The 16,133-nt window shown below is 40.7% G+C and overlaps 1 protein-coding gene across 5 annotated transcripts; it reads left to right on the top strand.

Annotated features, from left to right (window-relative positions):
- Positions 1-3,190: 3,190 nt before the first annotated feature.
- ARPP19 (cAMP regulated phosphoprotein 19) lies at positions 3,191-14,849 on the top strand. 5 transcript variants are annotated; one of them, XM_086848895.1, is made up of 3 exons: positions 3,191-3,377; positions 8,135-8,257; positions 11,586-14,849. In XM_086848895.1, the coding sequence occupies exons 1-3, from the start codon at positions 3,333-3,335 to the stop codon at positions 11,754-11,756; spliced, it is 339 nt and encodes a 112-aa protein (XP_086705021.1). In that variant the 5' UTR covers positions 3,191-3,332; the 3' UTR covers positions 11,757-14,849. The 5 variants fall into 5 exon arrangements, with proteins under 5 accessions (XP_086705021.1, XP_023801007.1, XP_023801006.1 ...); XM_023945239.2 differs by lacking the exon at positions 3,191-3,377 and adding an exon at positions 5,579-5,747; XM_023945238.2 differs by lacking the exon at positions 3,191-3,377 and adding an exon at positions 5,579-5,942.
- The last annotated feature ends 1,284 nt before the right edge of the window (positions 14,850-16,133 follow it).

Raw genomic sequence — 16,133 nt, 5'->3', positions numbered from 1 at the left:
TTAAATTTACTTCAAGTCATCTCCATTAATTTGCTTTGAAAAGCAAAGGAATGTGGATTTTGAATATGCAGCTACTGCAAGTCATGTGTAGGAAATAAATTTAATAGTCAAGCTTAGTTCCTATATGGATTTAGAATGAAAGTGACCTTGGATTATCTGTGCACAACTTTGATTTTACTGAGTCATTCTCCATTTACAGCTTGATCTGAGTAAACACTTTCCATTAGGGACACACCTGGAGAATTGTGGGATGCTCATAAACTATGAGATAAATTCCACATGACCTTCTAAACTTAGGTTAAGACTAGACTAATTTTTGACCAGGTCATTGGTTTCTTCTCTTTACACCCCAATAGGCTCAACCAAATACAATTATTTATAATAAATGTTTGAGTGGTTTATAAGGGCCTCCAGTGATGGCTGCTACAGCTAATCTCTTCCAGTGATAAAATTTACTTATCATGAGAAAGTATAACATTTAGTTGTATTATATACATTTAGTTATAGTTATATAAGGATTTATAACACCCAACTAAATGGTGTTGAAGTTGAGTTAAATACCACTTAGCCTTTTCACTATAAGCAAACAATTTAGTTCTTGTATCTCCCTTCTCAGTCTTTTTTTTTTTTTTTTTATATCACTAAGACAACCCCAGTTAGCCTTTATTTTCTGCACCTCTTTTCATTATGGCTCTTTGCTTGCTTCTTTTGGACTCAATCAGTCTTGAAGTGTGTGAGGCTGGACACAGCATGCCAGTCCGGGCCTCTCTGTGCCAATCAGACTGGAAGCATTGGTTGGTAAATCATGGATTAAAGTCCTCTTCATGCATCCTCTTATAATATGCTGTTTTTCAGTATCAGGAAAACTTGTATTCATCTTATTACCCAGTAAAAGAGTCATCCTACCTGCTTGATCCCAAAATGGTAGCTCTCCTTACTGAACTTTATTCTCTTACTACCCAAGATTTTCTATGCTGAACACAGCATTGCTGTTTGAAGAACTGATAGCAAGTTTCCAGCAAACTTGCATCCACCACATTAAAGTTTCATCTAATTAAGTTTCCCTTATTTGCATGGGAAAGTGTCAGAAGCCTTATTAATGCCAGAAGGCATCTGGAACTTCAGCCACCTTCACCCACTTCTCCACATGGTCTATTTCCTTTTTCTTAAAGGAAAGATGATTGTGTGAAACCCTTGTTCTTAACTGTGAATTCCTGCCTAGATACTCAGTTTCTTTTCAGTGCTTATTTTAGATGATTTTTCAAGTCATTATTGACAGCCTAATTATATAGCTTGTATTCTGTCCTCCTCATACTCCTATTCAAATTCAGGAAAAGTGACTCCTGGAAACCCATTCATTTTTAACAGGTTCCTATATGAATCACAAGTAATTAACTGGAGATTGCTTCTGTCGTTCTCTAATCTCTTAAGGATATTTTTTCATCCAAGTTGAAAATATTTACCAAAACTAATTAAAGTAACCTGTAAACCAGTCTTTCTTTATTCCAGCTAGAGGCTATACTTCGTCACACTGTTTACCTCGACCATGCAAGATTGAACAAAATAAACATTGAACACTTTAGTCTTTAAAAGTTTAGTTCAGTAATATTTTGGTACCCCCTCGTCTTCATGATCTGCTTTAGATACACATCCTTAAAAACTGACCTAGTTTTTGTGGGCTTTCTTGTATTTGAGGCCATTGAAGAACCACTTTTCCTGAGGTTCTGAATTTATTTCCCATCTTTCCTCTGCATTATGTTCCCTTAAAGAAATAAGGGTTATTCATTAAGCATTAAGGAACTGCTGAATCCTTGAAACTGTTTTCTCTCACATTAATTTCCTAAGAGTTTTGAAAGAAATTCCTGAAGTTTGCATTCTTGTCTGCTGTCACTGCTTTCTTCTTCCTTTTAAAATGTATGAACTTCATCCTTTTTATGATCATTTTTCTATGTTGCTGGCTTTCACACTTTCAGACCATTTCTCCCTGTTTTTGCTAGAAGCAAATGTGGCACACCCACCAGTATCATGTCTTTTTTCATCATTAGGAAAGAACCCACTGGTGTTATGATTATTTTTCTGTGCAATCTGCCTGGCTGTATCCCTTTCTGAATGAGGGATATGCACATTCCTTGGGTTCCCCACAGCTACGTGATCCTGGTCTCTGGCTGAATCTCCCAGGTGCACAAAAAACCTCTGCAGCTGGCTGGTGGTGCGTTTAGTACAATTCAGCTGTGGCAAAATCACTGTCAGCTTCAGCTTTCACAGACCTTTCTGACCTGCCTGACCGTAATCGCACAAAGCCTGTCCTGGCCAATCCCTCCTGAGCTGTGCTAAGTACAATCCATACCTTGCTGTTCACATAATCCATTTATTTAGGGACCCCTAAAGATGTATTAATGGTGGGTTATTTAAACCCCTTCTGTATGCTCTTCAAGAGAGTCCACAGAAGGTTATTTTTCAGCCAAGAGCCAGACAGTGAAAAGTAGATGGGGAAGGAATAAAATGCTTTATGTGACTTGATACTATGCTGTCAAGAAGTTCCAATGGACTGAGCTGAGCCTTCCTATCTGTTAGCGGCTGTCTAGGATTCATGAGATCCTCGAGTAATGCTGCTGAGGACTTAGCTCCTTGTATTTTGATCACTGAAGGTGGCCAAAAGAACTAACTTTAGCCGAGCAGCAGAGGTTTTTTTCCCCTTTACCCAGATGCTGGGCAGGGGAGGCCGTGCAGGCTGGATGAGCCGGGGTTAGGGGGCTGTGGTGAGGGGAGTGGAGGAAAGGCCCTAAGCCAGGACACGGGAGATTGACATTAAATACGAGAAGAATTTTCACTGTTCGGGGGAACAGGCTGCCCAGGGAGGCGCTGGAGGCACCGTCCCTGGAGGTGTTTAAGAGACGTCTGGCTCTGGCGTCGGACGACGTGGTTTAGTGGTTACGCTGACGCCTGTGCGGGTGCACTGAGCCACACAGAACTCTTCCAACCCCGATGTTTCTGTAATTCTGTGATTCCAACGGGTGCGGCACCGGGGCCGTGCGGCCTCTGAGAGCCGCCCCCGAACCCGGGTCTCGAACCCGCGGCCCCGGACGTGACGCGCGGGGGGCAGACGGGTCCCGCCCCCGCTCCCCAGCCCGCGCGCGCGGGGGCCGTGGCGGAGGAAGTCTGGCCCCGCCGACGCTCCGTCGCGCGCGCCGCCGCCATCTTGTGCGGGAGGAGGCGGCAGCAGCAGCAGCAGCAGGAGCGCGGAGGAGCCGCGGCCGCGCCTCCCGCCCGCCTCCTTCCCTCCTTCCCTGCTTCCCTCCTTCCCGGCCCCGCCGTCCCGCTGCCGCGGCGCCATGTCTGCCGAGAGCCCCGAGCCCGCCTCGGCCGAGGAGCAGAAGGTGGGTGGCCGGGCCGAGGAGCACAAGAAGCCCCGCGAGGCTTCTCCCGCCTCCATCGGCGCGGCCGGGCCTCTCCCTCCCTCAGCCCAGGAAGCCCCGCGGGCCGCAGCGTCTCCCGGGCCCGGCCGCCCCTCAGAGCACCGCCTGTCCCGGGCTGTCCGAGTGCAGCAGGGCCGGGCGGCGTCCCCCGGGCAGGACGGGCCCCGCCGCCCGCGGCCGTGTGGGGCTGGAGGAGCCGCAGCACCGTGATGGCTCGGGAGCGGCTGTTCCCTGGCCGATCGGCCGTGTGCGCCGGCCTGGCCGGGCCCATGGCGCTCCCTCGCTCGTTCTCCGGCCTCGGCCCCGCTCCCTGCGGGTGCTCCGCGGGCCGCGCCGTCCTGCGCTGTGGGCTTCGGCTCACGGTCACAGCGGCGGGATGGACACCAGCCATAATCCGCAGGCTAAACGTTTGTTTCACTTGTAAAAAATGTTCAGCTTTTAATGTAATCAATTCAGGAGCAGAAATATCCAAAGAACAACGACCGTGACCTGTGCTAGTTACGGCTTTTAGAAAGAATAACTGGCTGGGTTATCTTGTGGTGTCCCTCTTATGTCATCTTTATAGCTAACAATTGTATCATTTCTCAAGTGGGATTTGGTTTCGTAGATGGCTGTGCTGTGACTTTAAGAAGCCGTTTGTTTTTTAGTCTTGTCATTGCTGTGGGAGCCCGGTTTCAATCCCCGCGGCTATGATCCGGAGAAGTTATGAAACACAAGTACTGCTTTGAAGGACGCTAAAAGGAAAAGCTTAATCTACCTCAACTGTTAAGTTTTTGTTTAATTTACAATTTGTGATGTGAGTCGTACAAGTAGAGCTTTCGGGCTTAATACGGAATGATACCTTCTCAATAGGTGCAGTAATCAGAACCAGCTTCTTGTCAGGTCTAATCTGCCTTAAATAGGTGTGTTCTGCAGTGTGACTTAACGTTCGTGCTAGGTAGGCTGCTGAAGGGATCCTGTTCCTGTTCAAAGCCTATAAAAATAAGTCCCTGGCCTATGCAGCACTCCTAGAATAGCTCTGTAATAAGAGCATAGTTAAACATGTGGCAGCAAGTTTATTGTAATGCCTTCTAGAGTGTTCTGATGAAGTCAGGAGATTGGGGCTGATTTTCCTAACGAACTTTTGGAGTGAAGTCTTGAAATGTCATGCTTATTCAGTCTTAGAGAAATTACCTTTTATTTAAGAGATGAGAGGTCCTTGCTGCTCTCCTAATTTAGTTTTATTCTGGTAAAGTGTTCAAGAAAAATGACATAACATCAATAAAATAGAACTTTGCTCTCTGTGAGATTATGTCCTGGTCTGATACTGTGATACCAGTGCTGTTATGACATTGCAATATTAACCTCCACTGAAACTATTGGTCTGGGTAAGCAAAACTGAACACTCAGTTAACTCTTAGCTCTGAAACACTTACATAAACAACCCATTTTGCAGTACTTACATGTATGCTTAAAAAAGATGGCGCCCCTAAATGAACTTTGAGGCAGTGTTTTCATGATCAGAGCTTTTTTCTAAACTTTCTGACATGCTGTAAGAAGCTTGTGCTGAGCGAGAAATGTTTTTAACTACAGTGATACAAACTGAAAATCTGCCAAAGACCAGCATTTCCTTTTCTCAGTGTGAAAACTCAGGACACTGGCAAGGGGAAGTTCGGAAACAAAGAAACTTCGGACATAGGAGAACGTATATTTGATTGACTCTTTTTGCCTTAAAAGCCTGTATTTTTCAGGAAACTCTTAGAGGTGGTGCATTTTATTGTTGAAGTGGCTTTTGCTACATCAGTTTGCTGTAGGGTTGTGCTGTTGCCATGTTTTTCCCATTTTCTGCTTTGCATTTTGTCTGATGTCTTCTGCTAAAGATGAGCAATTCATAGCAGAGTTTTAAAAGGCTGATGGCTCTTCTTTTTAGTAATTCAGGTCAGTTATCCAGTAGATACAGAACCTGATGCTGCTAGAACCTCTGCAAAGGTTAAAAGCAAAAGCTGTCTTTAAGTGAGTTAGGTAACTACTGCCTTCCTGGTAGATCATTTTAATGACTTCATGAGCTGTGTCAGATTCCTGTGGAGTGCTAAAATTATAACTTTTGTGTGGTTGTCACTTGGAAGAGGAGCGTGGTATATCTTGATTTCTGCCCACTCCCCAGTCATTTGTTAGTCACTTGGTTGTTGCTTCTGTAATTCAAGGGAGAATGTTCTGAATGTAGGAGTGGCTTGGACTCAAGTCTTCGGGGCTCAGCAGCACATCTCTGAGAGTGCTCAGTACCATCTAGTCCTCAGAAGAATATAAGATCAGGACGTGCAGGCAGTGATCTTCCCAAGAAAACTCTCCGAGGTCTCAGCAATTTGGTTTAAAGGGCTTCTGAGCTGCAAATGAACACATCGAATTGCTTTCTGAATCTAAATTCTTGGCACCCCCTGTATCCTTCAGAAAGGAGTTCTGCAGCTTAACTGTATTTTACGTGAAGAACTGTTGTCTTAAGTATTTTTTGAACCTGCCATCAGCTGGTTTTGTTTTACACCCCAAGTCGTGGTATTGAAATTCTATAATTTGTGTTCTGTGGGGTTTTGAGTCTTAGTTGTTGTTGGTCATCAAGAAGCGGCCGTGCTCTGTATCCTTTTGAGCTGCATTGATGCGTAACACAATGTTTTTGTTTGGATTGCTTGCTGTGCCGTAATTTGTCAGCCCTGTGAGTTTGCATAAATGTCTTCTTTGATGCACCATGAATACATATTTATATAAGCTATTTATTGTTGGTCCTCTTGTCTTAAAAAATATGTCCTTTTGGCTTTTAGTGGCAAAATATGCCTCCTCAAATACTTCGTCTGTGGGCTTAACAGTGAGTACCCGGTGATTCAGCATTAGATGTTCAAAGTGTTGAGCTGAAAGGATTACTTTTGAGCAAATCCCATCCGTGCTGGCATTCTGATGAACCACAATAGGGAGAGCAGCTGCTGTGTGATATTTGTAACGCATGAGAACCTTGGGCTTGGCTAGTGTGATATTGCCTAGTGAGAAATAGTATAGTCCTGTGTTCAGTGGTGTCAGGGAAACTTTGCCCTTTAGTCCTGTTTGGATTTTGCGTTGTATTGCCTAGCTGCATTTTCATCTAATAAAAAGCATTGGTTCCTGTTATCACAGAAGGTTCTTTTTAATTGTTATGAGAGTTTCTTTTTTCCCCTTGGGAGAACTGTTAATTCAGTTTCCTGTTGTATTGTGCAAAGATGTCCTTGAGGTGTTTTGGTCAAATGGAGCAACTAGATAATGTTATATTCTAAATCTGTTAAAAACTTTGTTTCTGAGGCATCTTACCGGAAAGATGTCGAATCTTACACAACCTGGAACGGTTTATAAGAGATAGAGAAGAGCACCTAGGGATAGGCGAGTGGGGTGGTGGCTCTTGTTCTTTGGCAGTTCTGGCTTCAGTAGCTCCCTGTGCTCCTGTCCTCCTTGCTGCTGTGTTAACATACCTGTTTGTGCAGCTGCATGCTCATCCAGGCTGTGGAAACTGATCCAAACAAAACAGCCCAACAAGGGGAGAAGAAAAAACCAAAAAATTATAAATAGTTATTTTTCTGTTGAATTAGTTTTTGTAAATCCTAACTGGGGAGTACAGGCAGTCATGCTGATTGATGCAATGCAAAGGATGGTGACAGGCATGGTAAAGATTACGAAGGGGCTCCCTAAGCAGCTCTAAGTGGACATGAAATTTTAGTCATAGATGAATGGACTAGAAAGTTATAGACCCTCCTGATTTCAATGGCAATTCTTACCTCCTGCCTGAAAGTCTTGCTTTGACTTCAGGTGATAATAATAACTCTGTGCTGCAGCACTCAGTGCAAATCATTACATATTTTCTTTGAACTAGGAATTGTTTTCATTAAAAAAAAAAAAAAAAGGCTGTGGCCAAATACTGGAAAAAACAAACCAAGAATTTTGAATGAAAGATATTTTAGAAACGATCCAGTAGAATAAATTGTACTTCATACATCAAATTGCTATGTGGACATGGAACAGATGAGTGTGAAGTAGAGGCCAGTGAACAAATTGCAGTTTTGCCACATGAATATCTCTAAATTATTATTTTGAGATCCATGGTTTACAGTATATTCATAAAATAGGCATTTTATTTTACACAAATGCACTACCCAACTGTCTTTATCCTCATAATTTCAAGATAATTATAGACATGTATAGAGAAACACAGTATTGCTATTAATGTAACAGCAGGCATGTTTTTGAGACTGTTTCACAGTGAATATCAACACATTAGGGCTGGAGCAGCCATACAGATCAGAGTGGCAGTGGAAGTGCAATCTGCCTGTGCAACTAGATGATGAAATGGGCATTTGGAAAAGAATCCTGTGGTTCTTGCTCACTATTCCATATTTGTTCTTAGTGGACCCCTTGTTTTGACCAAAATAAGAAGAGTTTTGTTTGAGTCTTTTCTTTTTTTTTTCAAGATTGAATAATTCAAATTGCTTTTTTTTTGAGAGGGAAGTGCGCAATCTTCAGTATCTCCAGGAAAGGTGTCTAAAATGGGAGGCTGAACTCCTACAGTTGCTGTCAGCATTTGAGAAAGAATGTATGAAAATGTCTAATCAGATAATTGTTATGCTTGCTCGGTAGCAGCAATGGGCGTGTGGGTGTATCACCTGCAAAGCTGTTCTGCATAAATATACATTGTTGTATGTTTCACAGTATCGCTCACTGTCTTTCAGGAGATGGAGGATAAGGTGTTAAGTCCAGAAAAAGCTGAAGAAGCAAAATTGAAAGCAAGATACCCTCATCTGGGCCAGAAGCCAGGAGGCTCAGACTTCTTGAGGAAGAGGCTTCAAAAAGGAGTAAGTTCTTTATTACCAACAGGGTATAGACAAAAAAATCCAAAATTCCTGTATCTGTGATTTTTTTTCCCTACTCCACAGGCCTCTGCATGGTGAAAGAGTCCTAAGAATCTTACATTTTGAGAAAATATGAGGAAGAGAAATTTGTCTCTGTAAAACAAATGCCAGGTTGGCAGGATAGCTCTTTACAGCATCCGTGGCTCAACCACACTTGCTATAAAAAATTAAACTTAGAAGCTGCAGTGATAGACTTGAAAAAAACATTACAGTAAACACCAAGGAGTAGAAACTCATCCTTGTTTTGTGTGATTTTATCCTGCCCATTCTCATGCCTCCAAAATTGTTGTCCACTCCTTTTATCCATGTTTCTAGCACATGAAGTTTGGTGTCTGCTCTTAGACCAGGCATCATCTGACATTAGTGGTTTTATGAATGGTTGTATAATTCTGGATGTACCCTCAGACCCAAGATAATGATAGAAGAATGAAGAGTGAGTTAATATTTCAGTATTGTTCCACATCTAACCAGTGTCTCTTATTTTCTTAGCTATTTGACTGGGGGATTTTTAGTTTAATTATTCATAGAGTGATTATGTAATGTTTTTCAGGCATGCTAGGACTGTGTTCTTGGAATAACCCTAGTTGTCACTGCTTCATTGCTTTCATTGCTGTCACACCGTTGTGGGGTTTTTTTACCATTGTCTAGGCCCTTTCAGTGCACACAATGATTCCAAGTATAAATCCATCGCAAACCAGCTGGTGGACTTCAATGATGATCTAATGCTGTACTGTCTGGTAGCATCCCTTGGGAATTGTTACTGTTGGCAGGTTTTTTGGATAATCTTTGTCTCCTAAGTTGGAAGATATGAAGCAGAGGTAATGGCTGCTGGGCCTGGGCAGGTGGTAGATGAAGTGACTCCCTCTGAGTTATGCTGCATGGGCAGAGGCAGCCTAAATGAGATTTCACTGGGTTCAGGGTATGTGTAGACACAGAAGGGAGTGGTAAGTTTGTATTGTGATGATATCTCAGGAAAACAGGCCAGCATTCACTCAGGAAGGATTGATAGCCATAAAGGAATTAAGACTGCTTGCACTTTGTGCAAATGTGAGATAATCTCACCACCAGCAATAACAGCCTGTACAGTATCTTCATCTTAATTATACACTATTGAATGCAAAGGCTCTTGCAGCGTGTACTTTCAGATTTGAGCACAGACAGATCCACGGCCATCTTAATTGACTTTTGTGGCTTTGATGAAAGATGGCATAAACTTGTGGATTCCAATTCATAATAGGCCTCCTGCAGTTCCTGATGTGATGATAATAACTTTATTCCATTTATTTTTTATTATTTTGATTTAGTGTGCTCAATGTCTTAAATGAGGAGGCTTTTTTATTTGTGGTGTGCTTTAGGCTGCCTGCACTGATGAGAGTTAAAACAGAGGAGGATAGTGTGTGTGCTTCCTGTTTCTGACAGGAAGACACCTGGACAGACGTGGTTGGTTTTAACAGGGATAATCAAATATAGGCCATCTGTGAGAAGCTAGAAAAAGTTAGGAAAATACAGGAATAACTCAAAGGAAGAAATAGATTGATATCCTGAAGCATGAGAGATGGTGGGTTTTCTCAGATATTCTTCTGTGGTTAGCTGTTGCCCAGATCATCTTCAGTTTGGTAACCAGGACATGCCAATTCATATTTGCGGTCCAGAAATGTTCTGCATTTGATGGACACACCATTACTAGCACGCTTTCTCATGAGAATGGTACTACATCATGGAATTCTGTTTGGAACTCTTAGATGGACAGAAAGATTTCTGCTATCAGCTGTATCACATCTAAAGATCAAATGGTTCTGTTACTACCTAGTTGCTGTTTAGAAGTTTCTTTTGATTGCTTCAGTTTTAAAAGGCAAAATGGGATAGCCTTTTTCCAAATTAAATTATGTTCTACCTTGAGGTCTAGGCTGCAGAGGTAGTGCTAGAACATTGTGATGTAAATAGGGATTACACCTTCAAAAGGATTGAACTGGGAAGGTTTATAAATAAAACCTCATCAGATGTGCGATGGACTATGGGAGAAATAGATCTGTTAACTTCAGGGCTCTGGCAGGGAACATTTAAAGCTGCTTCTAGGAGGTCTTGTCTGAACACCCTCCTCCACCTTTGGTAAAGGCCTGTTAAATCAGGTGTTCAAATGACTTCTGTCCAGCAACTGCTGCTGCTGAGCATTTTGCAGGTGGTTAGTACTAATGCAGAATAAAGGCTGTGGTGGCAATGTGCTGGCTGGAAGCACTTAGGTTGTGATGGCTGCTGTTCAGCTGACTGAGGACTAAGCCTTCACAAATCTAACTAAGTGGTCTACTCTTCAGAGATGGTTGTGATTTTAAGCAGTAATTAGTGGTGTTAATCATGAATCTAATTTTTTATCCTCCTATGAAATCTGTTCAAAATCATGGGTTATAGGTATCTTAGTGGTAGGTAGACCTCATGGTAATATGTAAAAACAACACAACTTTTCCTGCAAAATGTGTCAGTGAACAGACTTGATGCAGTCTGCTGCATCAGTGAGCAGACTTCATGCAGAGCTTGGATGAAATTTCATGCCTTGTCTTACCATGATGTGGATAAATAACAGTCATTTGGCTTTGACCTGCATAGAGAATTTAATATTTTAAGAAATCTGTCTACTCTTAAAAATAATGCTAATAAAAACTTGTTGATATATTAAGAAATACTGTTATTCAACTGGAAATTTAAAGCTTAATTTACCTTTGTAGTCAGAAAAAAAATGGAATGGGGAATAATAATTTCTTTGACATAGTGCTTTTCAGAAGGACTGTACAGTAGATTTGACTTCACTAAAAAATTGGTTTGGGAACTTTAGGGATTGCAGTTTCACTCTTTTAATGTGTGCAGAGAAGAGGTTTTCTTGTTTGCACACACTTTCATGCTGCTTTGATCTCTGGTGTGATAGACCAGGCTCTGTTCTCCAGCTTTAATTTGTGCATAGTTTGCTTATTGTGTGTAGCAGAACTTGTTCACTGCAACAAAATTTGCAAACCCCAAGGTTTCAGTTGTGGGAGATGACCTTTTGGGAAAACCAGGGCAAAAATAATGTTTAGATTCTTGTTCACAATGATGTTAGGAGTTCAGCTGTCTGTGCTTACTAGTCTTGATAAGGCCTTTTTTTAGTCAACATAGAGGTACTTTGACAAATCACAGAGATTTTACAACTTCTCAAAATAAAAAATGTCTGTTTAACAATGTAATTCAGTGTATACATCTGATAGGATTTCAGAGTTTTAAATATATGTGTTTTGTCTTCTAGCAAAAATACTTTGATTCTGGTGATTACAACATGGCTAAAGCAAAGATGAAGAATAAACAACTGCCTACTGCAGCTCCTGACAAGACAGAAGTCACTGGTGACCATATTCCTACTCCACAGGATCTTCCACAGCGGAAACCATCTCTTGTTGCTAGCAAGCTGGCTGGCTGACGAGAACAGCTGAACTGCATGATTATTCTCATTCCTGTTATTTCTCCTTAATAGTTATTTCTCACCCTCACATCCCCCTTTTTCTTTCTTACACTAAGTCATGAGACTGACAGCTTTGCAGGTAGCGATAGCATGTGCTGCTATTGTAAGGGAATACTGTTAAGAGTAAAACGTAGTATTTGGACAAGTTGAGAACAATGCACTGATTAAAAAGGACAAGTTTGGTTAGAGCAATGTAATCTACTTGAAAATGTACATATTGCCCATTTCCTAGTGTAGGACTGGTTCCAGCAAGTGACATCGCAAGTTTTACAACTTCTAATGTTTCTGCTTTTGTTATTTCATCTTAATTACAGCATATTTGTATTTAATATAACCTCCAGTTGTGTTGGGTTTTTCTTCCGTGTTTGGATTTGTTGTCTAAAATAGAGGTTTAGACCACAAGTTGCTAGATGGTAAAGCATGTATAAAAACAAAGACAGGGCTCTGATTGAATTTTGTTTCTGCTTTTGAACTTGAACGGCCTTAAACCTGTTTCAGCTTTAACAATAGAGTTTTTACTTGGGCAATATTTGCCCATTCTGGTGTAACTCTTGTGAACCTAGTGCTTATTGACAACTGCCTGTTGAAGCTGGTATTCTTTTCAGTTCCGTAGCTTAGGACACACTTTTGTTGAAGATGTGGATGAAGTGTGCATGTGCATAGACTGTTGAATTCACTCTTGTGCCATTTTTTGTAAATACAATAGTTTTGCACAACCTTTTCCAAACGTCTATTCGTTTTACATTTTAAAAAGCAGATAATGTGCCAATCAAAGCACAAGTGATTCTGTACCTTTTAAAGTCTTGTCCTGAAACTAAGAGCCCAGAATCTTGCTACTGGAAGTAAAAATTGTATACCTGAAATTCGTGAAACAATTTACACTCGACTCAACCCTATGCTTTTGCAGTTGTATATTTTGTTTCACAACAATATTCAGCGTTCAAGTATAAATTTGGAATTTGTACCTATATTTGCAGGCAAGTGCCCTTTCTGTTCAGCAGTTGTTTAAGCTTTTAAAGCAGAAATGCTCTGTCTGTTAGCATGGAATATGGCTAAGTGTACTGCTCTAGAGAGTTCCCTGTGTGGCAAACACCGAATCTAGGCTCACTAACGCTTGATGTGCAGTTGTCTTTGGGCTATTTTAGACTTCTGGAAGCAGAAGGATATCTCTTTTCCTTTCTTGGACTCCTGAAGAGGTAGTAAATTATTTCCTTTTCTTTGTTGTACAGCAGCCCCTCATTGGGTTTGTGGAAACTAGTATCTGGAAAGGTATTTCTGTAATGACTTACTGAGAAATAGGTAATTTTCATATTAGAAAATAGGAATGAACTCCAGTTCATGCTTATGATGAAGGTTGTAAGTACTAGATAGAAAAAATACGTAGTTTATATTAGTCAGGTGAATTGATGCATTTAAAACATGTTAGTTCAATGAAATCAGAATATTGAAAGTGGAGTATGATCCATAATATAATTTATTTTCATTTAGGTACTCACAGCCTTCACTGTCTTTGGGAGAACAAGAAACTTTAAAAAGATCAGTTTACTGAATGTCTTTTTCTTTCAAAAGTAGTTTGGAAACAGCCTGTTAGAAACAAAGCACTGATGTGAGTATTATAAGAGAGAACACTTAAAGATGCATGTTTTTAGAAGCTTGTACTTTGTGCTGACGTATTCAGAAAGGTCTTGGGGTATAAAGGACTGCTAGTCAAAACCAATGCTGGCCCATATCTTCAGCAGTGCTCTCTTCTAGAGGCAAACAAAATGGTCAAGAGAAATTGAACAGTCTTTATTTGGTCCTGTTTTGATCAGAATATACGGTGTCTAATGTTTTTGTTTCAGAGAAGCAATTCCAGAGAATTGCAAAATTGCTAACCTGATTCTTTTCAAGTCTGTATAGCCCTTTTTCAGTAGTGCAATGGGCTTTGTCAAGCCTGTCTCTATTCCTTATCCATCACTAGTATTACAAATAATTTGTGGTTTTTGCAGACAAGTTTGAAGAAATGGACCTACTTGACTTCTTTAAGTAAATAGGCTGGAAGAATAACAAGGAAACTGGAAATATTGAAGCAAGGTGCTTTTTATAAATGTTTGTTCTAATGTGAAAATCCCTCTTTATTTTTCTATGTATAAATGAAATTGAAACTTAATGATAGGATTGGGCCTGAAACAAATGTTGAACAACTTAAGGTGACTTGCTGTGTATTGTCTGGTGCCACTATTCTGTAGCTCCCCTAAGGTGAGTTCTCTTGATGTTTGGGAAGGTTTAAAAAGATAGCCATTTAAATTGAAACATTCCACTCAGCTACAACTCGGCTTGTCCTGCTGGTTGGACAACACAAGCTCTTCCGATGCTCACTCAGTGACTTGCAGTTCCTAAGATTAGTACAAATTCAGCTATGAATATATTATCCATGTGTATATTTGAAGTACTGTAATACTAACTAGGTCAGTGACTGATTATGAGCCTTCACATCTGACAGACCTCAGCAGCAGGCACAGCTATTTTGATTCTATACACTGTATAAAACTTAAGTCCAGTAGTCACTTAACAGTAAATGGAACATGTCTGCAGATCGATGCTTACTTTCAGCTTACTCCAGCAAGATAACTCAGCTATCCAAACTGATGTACATAATGTATTATATGAGTTTTACCATTTGATAATTGCCTTTTTCAAAGAAAACCTGTCCACACTGTAGACTGGCAGTCCCTTTCATATCTTGCCTTTAAAGATAGACAGCGTTTAGTTGTTAGAGTAGTACTCATGTAGGCTTGTAATAGCAGATAGCACCAACATTTTATTTGAGATAGTTAAGTGGATTAATTACAACTTCACAGATATGTCCCCAAATCTGTAACACCAAAGGCTTCCCTCTCATTGTTCTTGATGTAGTAGGACAGTGTTTGTGTAAAGGCCACAGGAGTACGTTTTGTTGGACATATTTACACCCAGTCAAGATGTTAAGGTGATAAAAATGTCAATTGTTCTTTACAAACTTACACATTGTATAGTATACAGAATAAATTGATTTACTTAGTTTTTATTGCACCGTGGAGGTTTGTCTCATCTTTACTGTGGTTTCTTAAACAACACTGGATACTTCGGTATTCTCTATGGAAAATTTCTAAACCCTAAATCTTGCTACTCTGTATCATTAAAAATATGACTGGGCTTTGATTTCTAGTATGTTAGACTACAGAATTACTTTAATGTAATCACATTTATATATATTTCAGTGCTTATTTTTCTATTAAGGCAATTAAAGCTTATTGTTTGAAAACTCCGTAACAGATGATTGTTTGGGTCCCTCGCACTGAGTGAAGGGGATGTCTGGGAACCAGCTTGGTGCAAAGCAGTTTGCATTGCTTTAGACTGTTGCCCTAAATATGGCAACATTTACAGAAACCACAATGCTGGAAAAAATTCCCACCAAATTCCCTGTCAGCCTGAGGCTTGGGCGCTGATCTTTGCACAGCTTCCAGGTCCAAGGGGTGTTATTTACACAGCTCAGTCCCCAGGGTTATATTAACACTCTGTGTGTACCTGCATGGTACATGGCTGTCTCTCTTCCTACATATCTCTTGCTTTACATTTCAGAGTTCTTAACTGTTCCATCCAACTGAAACCAGTCCTGTTTGTTTTCTCCAGCTAAAATCTCTAGGCCTGGTCCTCCTAATGTGAGAATATGGGCTTGGCAGAGAACTCGCTGCTCGCTCATTGTATAGTGTGACAGCAGAAGAGGAAGTCCTGTGTGAGAAGGGAATTTCTCTGCCACAGTTGAACAGATCATAGATAGGAATGGAACACAGATGTAAGAAAGAAGATAGGACAGATGCTTTGTAACTGCTGAAAAAAAGTTACATAAATTGCATAAAAATTCAATATAAAATTCTGCATGCAGACTGTATCAGTTGCATCACCTATACATTGTTATTTGGAACACCCTGGGATGTATGCTCTGAAAAAAATGCCATCTTTTCAAAAAGGTGATGTGCAAGATAAGAGTTTAACTCTTTTAAAATCTTGCCAGCAAATATTTGATGCAGGAGTTACATTTTAAAGTAGTTGGTCTGGATACGATACAAACAGATTCCTTGGCAATTTTCAGTGCCCCCAATTCCTGTCCTTAATGGCAGGTTTGAAATCCTGGTTTATGCAAATTGTGTCAAATCATAGCATATTTTGGACTCAGATATCTATTTTTTGCTGTGGCTTATAATTACATTTGGCTCCTGAGCTCCAGCTGTGAATGGCTGAGATCAATGACCCACACTCCTGCAATGAGTGTTTTTGAATTTAGCATAGGTATTCTGAGGAAAGTTCAAAATACCG

Source organism: Cyanistes caeruleus, chromosome 13, assembly GCF_971803275.1.
Source record: "Cyanistes caeruleus chromosome 13, bCyaCae1.hap1.1, whole genome shotgun sequence".
NCBI lineage: Eukaryota > Metazoa > Chordata > Aves > Passeriformes > Paridae > Cyanistes > Cyanistes caeruleus.
This window is presented reverse-complemented; position numbering and strand designations above follow the sequence as displayed.

Bases quoted from the DNA above. Each gene is read 5' to 3' on its own strand.
- ARPP19 (XM_086848895.1), top strand. From the start codon at position 3,333: ATGTCTGCCGAGAGCCCCGAGCCCGCCTCGGCCGAGGAGCAGAAG. The intron at 3,378-8,134 runs GTGGGTGGCCGG...ACTGTCTTTCAG, and splicing joins CCTCGGCCGAGGAGCAGAAG to GAGATGGAGGATAAGGTGTT. The intron at 8,258-11,585 runs GTAAGTTCTTTA...TTTGTCTTCTAG, and splicing joins GGAAGAGGCTTCAAAAAGGA to CAAAAATACTTTGATTCTGG.